The sequence below is a fragment of the Anomaloglossus baeobatrachus genome, chromosome 1 (assembly GCF_048569485.1).
Source record: "Anomaloglossus baeobatrachus isolate aAnoBae1 chromosome 1, aAnoBae1.hap1, whole genome shotgun sequence".
In the NCBI taxonomy this organism is placed as follows: domain Eukaryota; kingdom Metazoa; phylum Chordata; class Amphibia; order Anura; family Aromobatidae; genus Anomaloglossus; species Anomaloglossus baeobatrachus.
In genome coordinates this window covers 646,960,045-646,980,230 of record NC_134353.1, presented here as the reverse complement: position 1 = coordinate 646,980,230, position 20,186 = coordinate 646,960,045, and the positions used below count along the sequence as shown (strand labels likewise).

The window sequence follows — 20,186 nt, the reverse complement described above, 5'->3', positions numbered from 1 at the left end:
GAGGCCAGTGAGAGCCATAGATCGTAAAGAGGAAGAACGGAGAGGATTTTGAACTTCACAAAGAGGGGGAGGTTTTCAAGCCCCCAAGTACAGATCATTTTGGGTTAAGGGGGCTTAAACTGCCATAAATTTGGATGCTTGGGACACTTTTCCAGGGAATACTGGAATCGTTCTAGCAAATGACATCCGCGTCCCCAACCCATGAACACTGTGCTGCAATGTGGATGGAATTCTGTTGGAGAAATGATGCCACTACCCCGACCAGAAGACGAAGAGGCCTATGTGGTACAAGGACAAGTATCCAGAACTAGGCCATAGATCGTAAAGAGGAAGAACGGAGAGGATTTTGAACTTCACAAAGAGGGGGAGGTTTTAAAGCCCCCAAGTACAGATCATTTTGGGTTAAGGGGGCTTAAACTGCCATAAATTTGGATGCTTGAGACACTTTTCCAGGGAATACTGGGATCGTTCTAGCAAATGACATCCGCGTCCCCAACCCATGAACACTGTGCTGCAATGTGGATGGAATGCTGTTGGAGAAATGATGCCACTACCCCGACCAGAAGACGAAGAGGCCTATGTGGTACAAGGACAAGTATCCAGAACTAGGTTGGACACCTCAACAATCATGAACAAGTATCTGCAGTCAGTACGGGTAGAGGTTCTGTGACTCTGGAGCCTCAGTCACATTGATCAAAGACCATCTAGTACCATAACAAAGCCCCTGACTAACCTGACAACAAAGAAATTCCGAAGTCAGGTAGAATGGACTCACCTATGTGAACAGGCTTTTCTGCAGCTGAAACAAGCCCTGGCAATGGCCCCTGTGCTGGATGAGGCCGATTATACCAAGAAATTCCTGGTGCAGACTTATGCACTAGATGGTGGGTTGCTGCTGTCCTTAGTCGGTGGAGGGCACAAGGCAGGAACACCCAGTGATGTGAAACTGATAGATTTGAGAGAAAGTGTATGCCACCAGAGAAAAGGAATTCCTGGCTATTTTCTAGCAAAAGGTGGAGAGACCACGACAACACTTAAGGCCAATTGAGGCAAACTGAGGAAGCCCTAACACCAGTAATTGCTGCCAGAAGAAGGGGGATAGTCAACTTTATGACCCGGAGCCCAGCGCTTGCTATGCTGAAAAAGTTGAGGGGCCGGGGGGGGGGGGGGGTATGTGAGGAGCTGAATGCAGACTATAGATTAGTGGACCAATAGATGTAGGGCAGAGCCAACAGCTCTAAAGGATTAGGACTTTTTACAGCACAGAGCACCGGTGACATAAATATAGTTGTGTTTTATTAGAGATTACTTCCTTATCAGCTTTAGGTATACAATTTGAAAGGGGACTCCGATGTAATCAGGCCTACAGTAAAGGGTACTTTACATGCTGCGACATCGCTAGCGATCTCATTAGTGATGTGAAATTCTAGATCGCAAGTGCGATCTTTTGAGATCGCACATAGGTCATTTGACGCATGTGCGATCTCGACCGATCGCACTTGCGATCTAGAATTCACATCGCTAACGAGATTGCTAGCGATGTCGCAGCAAGTAAAGTACCCTTAAGGCTGGGGCCACACAGGGCACTAGTGCGATCCTCGCATGACACTCGGTTCGCGCTGGCAGCACAGCAGGAGCTGAGTGTCATGCGAGTGTCACTGCGACTGAGGTCTGATCATGCAATCGGACCTCAACTGCGGGGGGGCAGGCCGGCACTGAGGAGGGGAGGGCCAGTGCTGCGGAGGGGAGGGAGGGATTTATCTCCCTCTCTCCTCCGTAGCCGGCTATTGCCATTCTCGCCCTGCACTCACTGTACACTGGTGTACTGCCAGTGCAGTGCGATTTTTCTCTCGCCCCATAGACTTCAATGGGTGCAAGAGAAACAAGGATTGCATTACAGTCACAGCATGCTGCGATTGTTTTCTCGTTCCGATTAAGACTGAGAAAATAATCGCTCATGGGTGCTGACACCTAGGCTAATATTGGTCCGAGTGGAATGTGATGTTTTATCGCATACCACTCGCACAGATTTTCACGCCGTGTGTCTTAGGCCTAAGATTTATTGTCCTGCATCTGGTGAGGGGTGGTGTCTATAGTTGCCCTTTGCACAGGGCCCACCTCATCTACAATCCTTCAGATTGGCATACATGAAAAAAATGTTTAAGGGTGTGGGATGTGATCATCTCTCCTAAACAGGGGGCTGATCCTAGGAGAGGTACAACAATAAGCCATATGTTTAGTCAGTGAGTAAGTTGGTGCTGTGATGTGGAGGGGCGAGGATCTGTTGCTATAGCAAGGATCTGGTTGCTGTGGCCAGATCCTGGTGCCCATGAATTGATTATATTGAGAATGGAGGTGGATAAACGTGCTACAATCGTGATATCCGTCGACTGGATTTCAGGAGCTATGCTAAGGACCCTTGTTGCCAATTGGAGCTAGATACACGCACTAAGGTTGTGATATCCGTCATCAGGAGAAGCATAAGGACTATGGTTGCTGTAAGACCATGTATAGAGGAAATAAAAGTTGCTGTATCTTTAAACTGCCTAGTTGAATAATACAACCCACAACCTCAGACCTTAACAGCAATCAAGGCCTTTTTTGCATCAAATTCTTCAAAATGGCACATGCATTTCGTGACTTTTGTGCAAAGTAAAAAATGGTCTTATGCTTGTCTTTAACCTTCTTTTGCCACCTTTTATCCCAAAAAATTGGATGCTTAATTAAATGGTACAAGATAATAAGCCAAAATATGTGGTGAACATAAAATCACCACTGGGAGGGCAGAACTCTGCAGTATATTTGTGACAAACTTTACAATTTTTTCAAAAGTGTTGAATCAGGTGAAAACATCTGGAATTCCTGAACTCTGCCTAAAGTTAACTAACAAATAGGGGAACATATACCATATCTACATAATATACACACATTATATCTCTCTCTATATATATATCTCTATCTATATATATATATATCACAGACCAAAAGTTTGGACACACCTCATTCAGAGAGCTTTCTTTATTTTCAGGTCTCTGGAAATTGTAGATTCGCATTGGAGGCATCAAAACTATGAATTAACACATGTGGAATGAAATACTTAACAAAAGAGTGTGAAACAACTGAAAATATGTGTTATATTCTAGGTTCTTTAAAGTAGCCACCTTTTGCTTTGATTACTGCTTTGCACACTCTTGGCATTCTCTTGATGAGCTTCAAGAGGTAGTCACCGGAAATGTTTTTCACTTCACAGGTGTGCCTTGTCAGTTTTAATAAGTGGGATTTCTTGCCTTATAAATGGGGTTAGGACCATCAGTTGTGTTGTGCAGAAGTCTGGTGGATACACAGCTGATAGTCCTACTGAATAGACTGTTAGAATTTGTATTATGGCAAGAAAAAAGCAGCCAAGTAAAGAAAAACGAGTGGCCATCATTACTTTAAGAAATGAAGGTCAGTCAGTCCGAAAAATTGGGAAAGTTCTGAAAGTGTCCCCAAGTGCAGTGGCAAAAATCATCAAACGCTAAAAGAAACTGGCTCACATGAGGATCGCCCCAGGAGAGGAAGACCAAGAGTCACCTCTGCTGCGGATGATAAGTTGCAGGTTAACAGCAGCTCAGATTAGAGACCAGGTCAATGCCACAGAGAGTTCTAGCAGCAGACACATCTCTAGAACAACTGTTAAGAGGAGACTTTGTGCAGAAGGCCTTCATGGTAAAATAGCTGCTAGGAAACCACTGCTTAGGACAGGCAACAAGCAGAAGAGACTTGTTTGGGCTAAATAACACAAGGAATGGACATTAGACCAGTAGAAATCTGTACTTTGGTCTCATGAGTCCAAATTTGAGATCTTTGGATTCAACCACCATGTCTTTGTAGGACGCAGAATAGGTGAACGGATGGACTCCATATGCATGGTTCCCACCGTGAAGCATGGAGGAGGAGGTGTGATGGTGTGGGGGTGCTTTGCTGGTGACACTGTTGGGGATTTATTCAAAATTGAAGGCATACTGAACCAGCATGGCTACCACAACATCTTGCTATTCCATCCGGTTTGCGTTTAGTTAGACCATCATTTATTTTTCAACAGGACTATGACCACAAACACACCTTTAGGCTGTGTAAGGGCTATTTGACTAAGAAGGAGAGTGATGGGGTGCTACGCCAGATGACCTGGCCTCCACAGTCACCAGACCAGAACCCAATCGTGATGGTTTGGGGTGAGCTGGACTGCAGAGTGAAGGCAAAAGGGCCATCAAGTGCTAAGTATCTCTGGGAACTCCTTCAAGACTGTTGGAAGACCATTTCCAGTAACTACCTCTTGAAGCTCATCAAGAGAATGCCAAGAGTGTGCAAAGTAGTAATGAAAGCAAAAGGTGACTACTTTGAAGAGCCTAGAATATAAGACATATTTTCAGTTGTTTCACACTTTTTTGTTATTTCATTCCACATGTGTTAATTCATAGTTTTGATGCCTTCAATGTGAATCTACAGTTTTCAGAGTCATGAAAATAAAGAAAACTCTTTGAATGAGGTGTGTCCAAACTTTTGGTCTAAACTGTATATACTTATTTATACTTAAAATATAGAGATGAATAGGGCATAAAGAGAAAAAAAAAACAAATGAAATCAGTGCAAAACACTGTAAAAAAAACCAAAAACAACAAACAAACAAAAGGTGCAAATGCATTAATCAGGCCCTACAGACACCAGAATGTAAATCACCAAACCAAGACATGAGCTAGCATGGATGCCGCGAAATTTCTGCTCTGAAATCAAAATGCAGCTCCAGATAAAAACACAGAAACAAGAAAAATAGGTAACTTAATTCTCTGGACCAGCAAGTTGACAAGATAAGTGAAATCCTTAGGCTATATGCGCACAGTGCGTTTTTTGGGTGCGTTTTTGGGCTCAAAACTGCATGACTTTGCTTCCCCAGCAAAGTCTGAGTTTTCATTTTTGCTGTCCGCACACAACTTTTTTTTAAGCTGCGTTTTTTTAGCTTAAAAAAAAAATGGACATGTCAATTCTTTCCTGCTTTTTTCTGCGTTTTCCCCCCATGCAATCCATTGGAAAAACGCAGAAAAATGCAGAGATCAAAAACGCAGCAAAATGCAGCCAAAAACGCACCAAAACGCGGTAAAAACGCATGCGTTTTTACCAGTGCGTTTTTGCCGCAGGTTGCGTTTTTATGCGTTTTTAGCGGCCAAAAACGCAGCGTTAAAAAAAAACGCAGTGTGCGCACATAGCCTTACAGTTCTCAGAACTTTGTCATTCAGAAACTGCATCAAATTAGCAGTTGGTATCTCCTTGATAAAGGAATCTCAACAGATTTAGCGTATGTTGACATGCTGATGTTTTGTGTTCACCACAAAACTGCACCCTGTGGCTACAAAAACACATCTTATGGCAAAAAATAACCGCATCAAAAAACGCATGCAATGTTGATGCTCCAGAATGTGATGACATTATATTTCAATAAATGTTGATTTTTTTTTGTTCAAGAATAAATGTGGATTGTTGTTAATGGAAAAATATAAGAGATCCCTTGAAAATAAGCCCTAGGGCAGTGATGGCGAACCTATGGCACGCGTGCCAGACAGGGCACGCAGAGCCCTTTGTGCTGGCACGTGCGCTGTCGCAACACTGAGCCACTTTGAACTGCCAATGTGATCGCGCCGGCAGTTCAAAGTGGTGTTTAGCAGAGGAGACATTTCTCCTCCCTATGACACTCCTCCTCTCCTGAGCCGCAGGCCTGTTGCCTAGGAGATGGAGGAGTGTCAGTAGGCGGCGCTGGCGTCTTGTGGCCGCGCGGTGAAGCGGGTGCTAGAAGGTGAGGTTTTCTTTTTATTTTTAAGCTGTGTGCGGCTGTGCCAAGGTGTGGGGGGGGGGGGGGACAGTGCAGCAGGGGGCAAACATGGGAGCACGGGGCAAACATGGGAGCACGGGGCAAACATGGGAGCACGGGGCAAACATGGGAGCACGGGGCAAACATGGGAGCACGGGGAAAACATGGGAGCACGGGGAAAACAAACAGAGCACGGGGAAAACAAACAGAGCACGGGGAAAACAAACAGAGCACGGGGAAAACAAACAGAGCACGGGGAAAACAAACAGAGCACGGGGAAAACAAACAGAGCACGGGGCATACAGAGCACGGGGCATACAGAGCACGGGGCATACATGGAGAGCATGGGGCAAACATGGCTGCAAAGATGGGGAAAACGTGCAAAGATGGAGAGAAACGTGCAAAGATGGAGGAAACGTGCAAGGATGGGGTAAACATGCCAGGATGGGGTACATTTAGCAGGAAGGGGAACATGCCAGGAAGGGGTACATTTACCAGTATGGGGGATACATTTACCAGAAAGGAAGGGGGGGGGCATGAAAGGATGGGGGGAAACATGCCAGGATGGGGGTACATGAACATGCCAGGATGAGGAAAAATGCCAGGATGGGGAACATTTAGCAGGAAGGGTAACATTTATCAGGATGGGGTACATTTACTAGGATGGGGTACATTTACCAGGAAAGGGACATTTTACCAGGATAAGGGAACATGCCTGGATGAGGTACATTTACCAGGATGGGGTCATTTAACAGCATGGGGGAACATGCCAGGATGGTATACATTTGCCAGGATGGGATACATTTACCAGGATGGGGAATATGCTGGGATGGGGTACATTTACCAGGATGGGGCCATGATGTGGACAAATATACCAGAATGTAGGAAATATATATCAGGATGGGGGACATGTTTACCAGGAAGTGGCCAGGAAGGGGAACATAACTACACAATGAAAGGTTAGGGGAGCAACTCATGCATCTTTATGGGATTTCAAGATGTTCAGACTTTGAAATGTAGATGTGGATTACAGGGTGAAATCTGATTGCATTCCATGCTAAAATCTCTGTCTAATATGCTGCAATTTTTTCCAGAAAGATCAATCCAACTGCTGTGTCTGGAAAGGGCAGGGGCTCAGCTCCAATGTGTGGTAAGCATGAACGTGATGCCCCCTGCTGGGGAGAAGAGAAAACTGCAAAGGTAAGGTTAAAATCAATTATTTACATAATAGGATTGGTTGGCACTTCGGAAAAAAAAATGGGTTTAGGGCCACAGTTTCGGCACTCGGCCTGTAAAAAGTTCACCATGACTGCCCTAGGGCATCTTTTGTAGCAAAAAAATCATATAAGACCCAGCCTCATTTTCTAGGAAAGACGGTAATCTAGTGTTGTTACTTGTATAGAAAGGAAGAGCTGAAGGACTGTATTTCCATTTCTGGCAGTGAATCAGTCCTCCCTGCCCAGAGAGGAAAGTTGCTGACACTCACCACTGGAGTGATAAGTAATTACAATCCACAACGCTGAAATTGTAAAAACAAGAAGGAAAAGTCATGGAGTTATGGAAATCTCAGAATCAATGATGGACATGTGAAAGAAAAAAAAAACTTAAATTTTGAAAACTTAATTTATTCAGTATTGAGTATGAGCTATGTACGCAGAAATACACACCCTTATAAGATTGGCTTGCGATCAGTGAGGTTATTAATGGTTGTCTGAGGAATTTTCTGCCTCTGAATGCATCTGAGCACACAAATTATAAAGATCCACTGCTGGCAGCTCCCATTTCCAATTACCGAGCAGGTCCTTAACCAGACCAACTTAAGGCCCCTTTACATACTGCAACATCGCTAACGACATCGCTGCATCGTCACTGGTTTTGTGACGTAATAGCGACCTCCCCAGCGACATTGCAGTGTGTTAAACACATCAGCGACCTGGCCCCTGCTGTGAGGTTGCTGATCGCTACACATCTCTCAGGACCATTTTTTGGTCCGTTGTTTCCTGCTGCGCAGCATGCATCGGTGTGTTTGACACCATTACAACGACTTAGTTAGCTACTTCCCTTTCAAATAGCTGCTTTGACACGTCCCCAATGACTAGCGAGGTCGTCCTGCAGGTCCGTATCGCTGCTGCGTCATTGGCCAGGTCTGCCTGTTTGACAGCTCACCAGCGACTCACCAGAGACTTTGTAGCGATCCCGGCCAGGTTAGGATCGCTGGTGGGGTCGCTAGAAAGTCTCAGTGTGTAAAGGGGCCTTTAGTCTTCATTCCAAGTACACTAACAGCTCGATGTTAAGATTAGGTAGAGAACCAGTGATATGGCTATTTCTGCAAAGTGTCCCAGGAGCCATTTTTCAACATATCTCCAAGCCTCATGTTACTTGTGCTACTGTGAGCAGCCTGCGTGGCCTAAGAGTTCTACCATGGTGTGCAGCGTCTCCGGACTTGTCTCCTATCGAGTAGGACATAATTTGTTGTCAATTGCAAAGGGAGCTGCCAACAGCACAACTTGATTTTCCCAAATGAATTCAGAATAGCAGAATATTCCTCAGACAATCGTTCATATCCTCAATGACAGCATGCCAAGGCATGAAAGCACATATCTGTGTGTGCAATACTCATACTGGATGCAGAATAAATAGAGATATTCTGAAAATTGTGTTTTCACATCAGTAACATGTCTGTCAGTCCTGTGATCTTGAGAACTTTTCCAACTTGATGTTATAATTTCACTTTGAAGAGTGTGCATAAAAAAACCATCAGGGGTAAGGATTATATTTCTTAGGTTTTGAGAATATGGCATCACTAGTGATTGTAGATCTGAATTAGTGTTCCCCTTTTAAATCTCTCACCACTATTAGGCCAGCGGTTTCTCATCCAGTCTTTTTACTCTGGTTACACTGGTGCTACAGTGACTTGTTGGTGCAGTGGTAAAAACAAAGACTGGACAGTGGCATCAGGGTACTGTTTGCACAGAAGCCTCTATTTTGTTAGTTTAATACCAAATAAATTGATTTAAAAAATAATAGTTTTATGGGGCTGGAAAAACACTTAAATGTGAGATCGGAAGACTCCTATTTGCCCTTATGGCTTAATTCACATTTATTTTATGGTCTGTGTTCAGGCCACAATGTCTGACATGAGGTTGTTAGGGTCAGAAGATCTTCAATTAAGATAGTAGCTCGAATACAAACCATAAAATACACTCATGTCAATGTATCATAACACGCAAGTAAAGTCAATTTTAAAATGACTTTTTTGGGTAGAAGAGTTGCCTAGGCTAGAAATCTTTATGTAAATTAGACTGCAAGTGCGTTGAGGGCAGATTGAGGCATGGCTAGTACATCTATCCTCGTCATTACTTCCCGCCTACCACCTCCTCCATGGTTTCATTGACAGCTCTACTGCATAATTGCATTGTGTGCAGCACAGAAGACCCATCAACCAAGCCCATAGGGGTGGCACCAGGTGAATTAATGCACAGGATTAAAGCACTAGCTGGGAATCAGAAAATCCCTAGTGCACGTCAATAAACTAAAGATATTAAAGAGATTTTTTTCACCTAGGAAGGTATACTTACTGCCCTACCCAAAAATATGATCGAATTGATGACGCAAAAACAATGCACAGTTTCTTTAATTTCTTATTCCTGATAACCCCTCAACATAACTATCACTATAGGTTGTTCAGAAGAAGCAGTGATAATATGAATCATGAACCCAGAACATTGTTACTTACATTTTAGCAACATTACTTCCATCTATGATAATATGCCTCAGTTGGTCATTTCCTTTTTTATTTACTAGATTAAGTGTAAAAGGCGTCAGTATTGCTTCATTGAATCTCTGTGCTCCCGTCACCACGGGGCTATTGTGTCTTTCTTTAGCATCTCTTTTTATCATTTCCTCAGTAGTCTCAGGTACTTCTTGGGCAACACCATCAAGAATATCATCCTCAGGAAAATTACTCTTAACTGTTTTGTGTTTTCCAGGATTGAACTGTACCACAGCAGAGTCTGAAATGTTTGGTTCAGGATGGGATTTAGCTGAAGCGTTTTGCTGAAGCCATAAATCCTCCTTTTCTTGCTCCCCAGAAGTGTTTTTTTCATTCAATTTTTTAAGCAGTCCTGTCACAGACCCATCCCCAATGTCTACAATTTCACTGGGTGAATAGCCACAATTCTTGGCAGCTGATTTCATTACTTCTAGTAGGTAATTATCATTATTAGTGCTGGAAACAGAATGTGATAGTCCTCTTAATATTGAAGGCCTGTTGTTTTGACTCATTGTCTGATCATGGCTAGACTGCTCCAGGTTAACTTTGTCAAGGATCTCTGATGGTTCTTGGATGCCATTCTCATGCAGAACTTTAAGAACAACAGATTCCTGATAACCCATCGTCGTAAAAAATTCCAAGAGCATATTAAACTCCTTTTGAGTTCCCAAAGAAAATTGAGTTTGAGAGCCTGGTTCTCTCTCTTCCCTTCCCATAATGGTATCAAGCAATCCAGAAATCTGCTTAAACTCATCTTCCACCTCCTCCTCATCTGATGGCTCCATTGTTTCACTAACTGAAGGCTTCTCTTCATGTTTACTAAATGTGTAATGAAGGTTTTCCTCTACTGTGTGTCTCTTGTCATTTAGATGCATTGGCTGTCTGCTGTTGTCCCATGCTTCAGTAATTAGATGATGTGGCTCAGAGGCCCTATGACGCAAAACTCTATTACTTGACTTTGATTTGGATATTGCCATTGGCTCAGATATTGTCTGTGGAGCAAAGAAAGGCTGATTGCTCATTGCCATATTAGAAGTTTGTATAGGTAGCCTATCTTGGGTTACTGGCCGTTTCACCCCAAGATCTTTGTCCTCATCTAGTAGGAACAACAACTGTTCCTTTATGGAAGTTGGGAGTATTAGAAGATCCAGGGAATGCTGGTCATTATGCTTCTCCACCAGATCCTTAAAATTCTTTTTTATGGAGGCATCTTGGTCATCTGCTTTGGATATATTTTCATGTAGAAAAGTATGAATCCGACTCTGGGCCATAACCACTTCTTCTACTAGGCCTGATATTCTGATATGACCAGGAGCTTGGATTTTAACACATGCTGAAGTGGCTCGAATTAAGCAGTCAAGAAAAAGACCTCGTGCCCCTACAAAGATACAATGCATCTCACGTGGGTACTTTAAATTTTCATCTAACTCTGGGGTGCAGATTCCTTTAATATAATCCTGAAGGAAAAAGCAAACATTGTTATTTTTTTAATAAGATCACTGCATATATATTCAATTGAAATTAAATATTGTCTATAGGCCGAGTTGCTACTAATTCTATTAAGATATATCAAAGACAGATGACCGTCGACATCACGCAGCTACCCCAATCTTCTACACAAGAAATCTACATAGTTTAAGGGCTAGTCTGATTGCAAACATTCTGGGTGATACTATATCAGTGGCACAACAATGGAGCCCATGCATTGCCCTAGAATGGCGACTACATAGTGTACTGAGTCATGCTGTTACGGCTGCATACATGGTTGGCATCTGGCTGCAAACAAACAGCTGATCTGTGGGGTGTGATGGGTGTTGACCTCCACCGATCCGTTATTGAAAATCTACCCTAAGGATTGGTCATCTGTTTGTAAGTAGCACAAAAGCTTTTTTTAACTCATCCACAGCACAGACCCATAGACTGAAAATAAAGCGGCAGCACAAAAGTTTTGATTCTGGAAATCACCTTTAAACATTTTGCATGACTTGTGGCTTTCCTCATCTCAAAGGACGCCAGACAATCTCATCATTGTCACAAATAAAATGCATGTGAAGAGCCCTCATGCAAAGGCTCTTCACTCAATGTTAGTTTGCTGCTTTATGCCGAAAACCAATTATAGAATCGGGAAAACTAGGTAACAATTTGTTTTTTTTTTATAATGGCTTCATTTGAAAACGTTTCCGGGAGTCCCATCAGATTTGATGGGAATAATGGCACTCCATGTATTAATATTTTACCCATAAAAATACACTACACGTCAAAGGGGTTCCTTGTGCACTGAAGGAATATGTCATTGCATTGTGATTTCTGTTGTAAACAGAAACCATAAGGCAAATGTGAACAGCAGAGCCATAGCTAAATTTTTTGGGAGAATTTCTTTTAAAAGTCCATACGTAATCACGTCTATTCTTACCTTGGCCTTTACTATGTTCCTTTTGCCACCTTGAAGCTGAACCCACATCTGCTGCTGTGAGGTTGATTGTAGGGATAATTGCTCTTGAGTAAGGACTCCCAAAATATTCATTGTGACTCCAAATATTCTCTCGATGTTGGCATGTTGGTCTCGAAGCTCTTCTTCAGTTCCTTGTGGCACAGCAAATTCGTCCATCATGTCTCTATCATATTCCCCTTCAGCCATCAGCATTTTAGTTTGCTAAGCTTATGCCTGGTGTAAAGGATACAATAATTAAAGGGCTGAAGAATTGATCTATACAATGGGCATTTTCTTCCTGGATTCTGATGTGATCAGTAATGTATCTGTGTGGACTCACTGACCGTACCTAGGAGTAGCTTTGTCTGCAGCAGGTACATTACACAAACATTAGGTGCTTCCTGTTAGAAAATGCAATTCAAATATAGATCTATTTTCTCCCCAGAATATTTAGCACTCGTATCTCCTTCCTCATTTTGTAACATCCCTGACAACTCCTCCCTTTACCCCCGCCCATGTGCTTTTTTTTTTCTTGCTGCTTATACCTCTTGCTATACACTAATTGATCATGCTGTATCCCCTTATGTCCTTGTATCACTAAGCAGTTTATTACGTGCAGATTGACTGCAGCTCTACAACACTATACCATGCTCCAGCAATGGGAAGAACTGGCATTCCTGCCCCTTGTACCTACCATTAGGATATTTCCGTCCTGCTCTACAGAAACTTCCTTACCCAGTCTCCACCTCCCCCATCATGGTGACTGATGGGAAGTTCCTATATATGTCAGTCTGGGGAATTCCACTTTTAGCTCACAGGGTAGGAGGAGTAAAGTGAATGTGGTGTCTGTATTAGTCAGAAGAGGTCAGACCTGTTTCGCTTCTCTGTCTACAAGCAAAGAACCATGCTTGTAGAGGCTGAACATGCAAGTCATAGTCATTGAAAAGCAAAACAAAAAACCATCCCAGCAACCAGAATCTAAGAGCTCCCTCTCTTGACACCTTAAGCTTACTACAGGCAATGTTGAGGCATGAAAATCATAGGAGAGCGGATTGTAGTTCATTCCATATCACAGCCGATTTATCACGCTTCATTGACTGCATACAGTCTCTGTTTCCCAATGTTTCAGTCAATAGGCTAACAAGCCAAAAGTGACTGCAGGCTAGATAGAATAAGCCACCCTGTACTTTGGCTACAGACAGGATCTCGGGGTAAATGAATGATTCACAAATCCCTTAATATCCTAAGTGTGGAAAATCTGTTTATCCTTTTAGGACATCACGTTTGTTGAGATGATTTTGTAAATTTGTTGTAACCATGAAAAATATTTAAAGCGTAACCGTCATTTTAAATTTTATTTCATAAATCAATAGTACACATGAAAATAAATAACTTTGTAATAAAGTATATCACAAAAAGAGTACATCCATCGCATTTTTAGAAATATTTTATATCTTTCATGGGACAACACTGAAAATATCACACTGATACAATGTAAAGTTGTCAGTGTACAGCTAAATAACGCAAACACACAGCCATTAATGTCTAAACCACTGATAACAAAAGTGAGTAGATCCCTAAGTGAAAATGGCTAAATACTGCCCAGCGTCAATATTGCATGTGGCCACCATTATTTTCAAGCTTTGTCTTCGTTCTCTTCGGCATAGAGTTCACTAGAGCTTCAAAGGAGCACTGAAATTCTCTTCCACGAGGACATCACGGAGCTGGTAGATGTTAAACACCTTGCGCTCCTCCACTTTCTAATTAAGGATGCACCACAGATGCTCAATAGGGAATAGGTCTGAAGATATGCTTGGCCAGAACAGCACCTTTACCCTCAGGTTTTTTTTAGCTAGACAGTGGTCATTTAGGAGGGTTGTTTGGGGTCATTATCCTGTTGGAATACTGACTTACAGCCCAGTTCCCAAAGGTAAGAGATCATGCTCTACTTCAGTATGTCACAATACATGTTGCCAATCTTGGTTCCCTCACTAAACTGTAGATCCCCACAGCCGGTAGCAGTCATGCAGTCCCAACCCATGACACGGTCACCACCATGCTAGACTGTATGCAAGACACACTTAATTTGTACTCCTCACCTGGTTGCTGCTTCACACACATGACACTATCTGAATCAAATAAGTTTATCTTGGTCTCATCAGACCACAGGACATTCAGTAATCAATTTCCTTAGTCTGCCTGTCTTCAGCAAACTGCAGACTTTTTTGAGCATCATCTTTAGAAGAGACTTCCTTCTGACACAACAGCCATGCAGATCAACTTAATGAAGTGTGTGGCGTATGGTCTGAGCACTGACAGGCTGACTCCGTCCCCCCCACCCCTCCAACCTCTATCATTGCTGGTAGAACTTATACGTCTATTTTGAAAAGACAACCCTCTGGATAGTATGCTGAGCATATGCACTCAACTTCTTTGGTCGACCATGGGGAGGCCTGTTCTAAGTGGAACCTATCTTGTTAAATCACTGTATGGTCTTGGCCAACATGCTGCGGCTCAGTTTCAGGGTGTTTACAATTTTTTTTATAGCCCAACACATTTATTTAGAGCAACAATTTTTTTTTATATCCTCAGATAATTCTTAACTATGAGGTACCAATACTGAGTTTCCACTGACCAGTATCAGAGTGTGTGTTAGCGAGAACACCAACTTTAACACACTTGCTACCCATTCAAGCCTGAGACATTATAACACTAATGAGTCACATGAAACCGGGGAGGGAAAGTGGCTAATTGGGCATAATTTGCCCATTTTCACTCAAGGGTTTAAAATCACTTTTGTTGCCAGTGGTTTTGACATTAATGACTAGAGTTGAGTTATTTAGTGGACACTAGAGATGCGCAGACCCATGGAAGTTCGGGTTTAGTGGGTTCAGCAGGACTTTAGACAAAGTTCAGTTCGGGACCCGGACTTGACCTGAACCCCATTGTAAGTCACTGATTGGGCAGTTTGGCTCTTCCCCCACATACAGCCAGCCAGAAAGATATATTTCCGGTGGAGGGAGGGCAGGGTTTTTTTTAGTTGTTATATACACTACATCCGATAACGCTGATTCTACCCCCAGTGTGAGCTATTCAAACAGTGCAAGCAGCTCTCACTGGGTCGAGCACTGAGCATATCTGAGCGCAGCGATGAGTGGTTAGCATACGAAAAGCACCCAAATTCTGAACACTGATTTTTTTTTTTTTTTATTGTAAATTCTGTGTTCAGTACGAACACTGAATTTTACAATTCACTCATCTCTAGAGGACACGCCAAATTTACACCGTTATACAAGTTATACACTTATTACTTTACATTGCATAAAAGTATCATATTCATTGTTGTACCATGAAAAAATATAAAATATTTACAAAAATGTGTGGGGTGTACTCACTTTTATGATATTTTGTATATCTTATCAGAAAAATTTGCTTTTCTCTGCCAGAATTGATCAGTCATTATCAAAATTCTCAATTCTGGTGTAAAATCTGCATTCAGTGAAGAGTTTCCCATTAATGAGTTAGAATCTCATCAGTAACAACTGCCATCTCCTATGTACATAGAAGCGGGAGAAGGGGCGGAGTTCTGCCTATAGCTCCTCCCTTCTCCCATTGTCAGAGACTCTCATCAGTAACAGCTGCCATCTCCTATCTCAGTAATGGGAAAGTCTTCACTGAATACAGATTTTACCTCAGAATAATGACTGATCAATTCTGGCAGAGATGAAAGCAAATTTGTCTGATAAGATATATTACAAAGTTGCTTATTTTCATGTGTACTATCGATTTATGAAATATAAATTAAAAAGTGATGGTTACACTTTAATTAAAGTGACTTATTTATTAATAGCCATTGCAAACATTTCAGGAAGCAACTAAATAAGCATGGGGGACTATATAGATTTATTTTACTCACTTAAGGTGACTTTACACGCTACAACATCGCTAAAACGATCTCGTTGGGGGTCACGGATTTTGTGACGCACATCCGGCCGCGTTAGCGATGTCGTTCCGTGTGACACCTATTAGCGATTTTGAATCGTTGCAAAAACGTTCAAAATCGCTAATCGGTGACATCCACCCCTAATCTCAATTATCGCTGCTGCTGCAGTAACGATGTTGTTCGTCGTTCCTGCGGCAGCACACATCGCTACATGTGACACCGCAGGAACGAGGAACCTCTCCTTACCTGCATCCCGCCAGCAATGAGGAAGGAAGGAAGGAGATGGGTGGGATGTTCGGCCCGCTCATCTCCGCCCCTCCGCTTCTATTGGCGCCCGCTTAGTGACGTCGCTGTTACGCCGAACAAACCGCCCCCTTAGATAGGAGGCGGTTCGCCGGTCACAGCGACGTCGCTAGGCAGGTAAGTATTGTGACTGTTCCTAGCGATGTTGTGCGCCACGGGCAGCGATTGGCCTGTGTCGCACAACGGATGGGGGCGGGTACGCACGCTAGCGATATCAGTAACGACATCGCAGCGTGTAAAGCGGCCTTAGGCTGGTTTCAGACGTCCGTGTTTTAGGTACGTGTGACATTTGTTTTTAACACGGATGTCACACGTACCCATGTTACCCTATTGTGTACTCACATTTTCACACGGACCGTATGGCCCCGCTATTTCACACGGACATCTGTCCGTTTTTTCTCCAGCAGCACGGGTGTCACACGGACCGCACACTCATGTGATCCGTGTGACATCCGTGTGACACGGCCCGGAGAAAACACGGGTTTTTAAATAAAAAGATTTTCTATATTTACCTGTAACCAGCGATGTGGTGTCCAACTCTGCTGCCTCCCGCTCCTGACCCCCGCTCATTATTTTCATTGATTATTCACTGCAGGGAGCAGCTGGGAGCAGGGGCATTGCGGCGACAGCGCTGGAGAGAGCACCGCCGAGGACAGCATCGCTGGGGAGATCGTTAGTGACAGGTGAGTATCCTGCCAGCATTGTGTGTGCAGGGACGACTAGGAGGTTATCGGATTTCCCAATGAACTCTGATAATCTCCTGATGACACCCCTGCGACAACTGCACTACAGCGAGTGTCACAATGGTGACTTCCAGGGGTTCATGAGAGTTCATTGGGAACTCAGATGACCCCCTGGATGTCACTGCACAAACTGCTGTATACTCACCTGTCACCGGCGATGTTCCCGGTGGTGCTGTCCTCGGCTGTGCTGTCCCCGCAATGCTCCGGATTCCAAATCCTTGGGCAGTGAATAATCAATGAAAATAATGAGCGAGGGTTAGGAGCGAGAGGCAGCAGAGCAGATACAGGTAAATATAGATACAGGTAAATATAGAGGATATTTTCATTGCAGACACGTGTTTTACCCGGTACCAGTCACACGTATGCAAACACGGATGTCACACGTGTGAGACACGTGTGACTGGTACCTGATTAAACACGGACGTCTGAAACCAACCTTATATAGCACTACTTGCTGTAATACCAGGCGTTGCCCAGGATACTAATGTGTCTCTCTTAAGCTGGTGTCACACTAAGCGACAGCGACAACGACGTCGCTGTTACGTCACCATTTTCGGTGACGTAACAGCGACCTTGTAAGTCGCTGTTATGATCGCTGCTTAGCTGTCAAACACAGCAGAAGCAGCGATCATAACGTCGCTGTGCTACATGTGCAGAGAGCAGGGAGCCGCGCTTAGCGCTGGCTCCTTGCTCTCCTAGGTACAGTACACATCGGGTTAATTAACCCGATGTGTGCTGCAGCTACATGTCACAGTGCAGAGAGCAGGGAGCCGCGCGCCCTGCTTAGCGCTGGCTCCTTGCTCTCCTTGCTACAGTATACATCGGGTTAATTACCCGATGCGTACTGCAGCCACATGTCACAGTGCAGGAGCCGGCACTGGCAGCAAGAGCGGAGGCTGGTAACCAGCGTAAACATCGGGTAACCAGGGAAAGGTCTTCCCTTGGTTACCCGATGTTTACGCTGGTTACAGCTTACCGCAGCTGCCAGTGCCGGCTCCTGATCGCTTCATTTCGTCGCTCTCTCGCTGTCACACACAGCGATGTGTGTGTCACAGCGGGAGAGTGACGACCAAAAAATGAAGCTGGACATTCAGCAACGACCGGCGACCTCACAGCAGGGGCCAGGTCGTTGCTGGATGTCACACACAGCGACAGGACGTCGCTGCAACGTCACAGAAAATGATGACGTAGCAGCGACGTCGTCCCTCTCTCTTTTTGTGTGTCTGTCTGTGTGTCACTGAGTTTGTCTCAGTGTATCTGGGTGTGTCTCCATCTGTGTGTGTGTGTGTGTCTCTGTCTTTGAGTCTCTGTTTGTGTCTGTCTCGCTCTTTGTGTCTCTGTATCAGTCTCTGCAACTGTCTTTGACGGTCTCTGTGACTGTCTCTCTGCGTACCTCTGTCTATGTTTCTGTCTGTCTCTGTATCTGTCTCTGCGTATCTGTCTCTACCTCACACAAGTCTCTTATACTAAGGATATCCTTTGTTGCCTATAGCAACCAGCCAGAGCTCATATTAATGACCTGTAGCTCTCAGCTCCATTGACTTTAATGCAAGCAGGTTTTTTGGCAAATAACTGTAAAGCAAGGGGTTAAATTTTCCCCTCAAAACATGGTATATGATGCTCCCTGAGTCAAATGTGGTGTCTGTGGAATATTTCGTGATTGTAAATGCAACGGTGCGGATTCCTTTAGCGGACATACAAACACACAAACTCAGCTTCATATATTAGATTAATTCCACAGCGCTTTACAGATGTGATTAACACTGTCCCCATTGGGGCTCACAATCGAAATTCCTTATCAGTTTGTCTTTGGAGTGTGGGAGAAATCTGGAGTACCCGTGGAGGAGTACGAGGAGAACATACAAACTCTTTGCAGATGATGTCCTTGGTGGGATTTCAAGCCAGGATCACAGCGCTGCAAGACTGCAATCCTAAGCACTAAGATTTGTGCATTACATAAAACGACATAAAAAAGGGAGTTAAAAACTCAGGATCCGTTATTTCTGACACCCCCTGTTGATGGCTTCAGCTCAACTCTGCATGTGCTCAATGCTGCATTTGTACTTATGTGCTGTCCTTTCCGATATTACCTGATGTGAGCAACATACATGTACTATCCGTGTTTTTCTTCTAATAGAACACACGCCATCTACTCTACTGGTTCTGTTCACATATCTGCATTTTTTATGTTTAGCAGAGTGAGCGGTTCTTAAAAAGTCATGGTTACATGTCCGGAGTCATGGATCAAAATTACATATAAAGTCATTAGGTCTGTTAAAATCCCAACAGGACACAGAAGGCATCAGTACATAGTGCATTTGCCATCCGTAATCAACATTGTAAATGAATAGGAGAAGATTTGTAAATTATTTTTTAATCAGTGGAACTTACTAATGGAACTTGGATCCAAGACACTGATGAGCAACGGGCCGTATTTTTACGCAAGAGAAAAATCACAGATATCTGAATTATGATGGATATTGGAAGGGAGTTGACACTTATGACAGTACCTTACCACATTTTGTAATGATTGGGATAACTTATTTTTTTAATGCAACCCTTTGTAAATGACCTATTAAGATAGTTTGAATTATGAGATATAACTGTACACCCCTATATTAGACAATTTAGGGTGTCTTCCTTTTTAGGACCCAAAACATTATGGATTATATAGGAAAAATGTTCATTTCAGTGCCTACATGATGATACATCAACCGATTCCCTTGCCCTTAACACAAATGGTGAGTAGTTTCAATGTCAGGACTACTCATGTTCACTTACTGTTGGGGAACCATTGTACAACCAATATGTTTGGAACTGCTCCTTAGGCCATCAACGCTATGGTTGTAATCTTATAAAGCCGTGATCCCCTTTCATTGCTGTTCACAGTCAAGCAAATACAGAAGCATTTCCAGAAACTTCAACCTGTGACTGAGCCACCTATAGAGGCTATTGCACGGACGACGAGGTTATACATGACCCATGGGCAGTAGAGGTCTTTATGCTGTTGAAAGTACATCCTTGTTCTATTACTAAAGGCAAATAAAAATGGGTGTGTGGATGTCTGTGATTAACTACTGAGCTGAACAAGAATGCAGTATTATAGCAGGCAGATCGTGCTTAGACCCAACATAAAGTACAAAGCCTCCATA

At 43.4% G+C, this 20,186-nt stretch overlaps 1 protein-coding gene across 6 annotated transcripts in view; it reads right to left on the bottom strand.

The window, feature by feature from the left end:
• Positions 1-12,872, bottom strand: part of KHNYN (KH and NYN domain containing) — a 38,863-nt gene extending 25,991 nt beyond the window's left edge. Inside the window, exons 1-3 of one of the 6 annotated variants that reach the window (XM_075319719.1) lie at positions 12,740-12,872; positions 12,028-12,279; positions 9,579-11,071 (exon numbers count right to left, since the gene is read on the bottom strand). In XM_075319719.1, the coding sequence (XP_075175834.1) occupies positions 9,579-11,071; positions 12,028-12,258 (1,724 nt within the window). In that variant the 5' untranslated portion in view covers positions 12,259-12,279; positions 12,740-12,872. The other 5 variants (XM_075319700.1, XM_075319713.1, XM_075319716.1 and 2 more) reach the window with 5 other exon arrangements.
• Between the last annotated feature and the right edge of the window lie 7,314 nt (positions 12,873-20,186).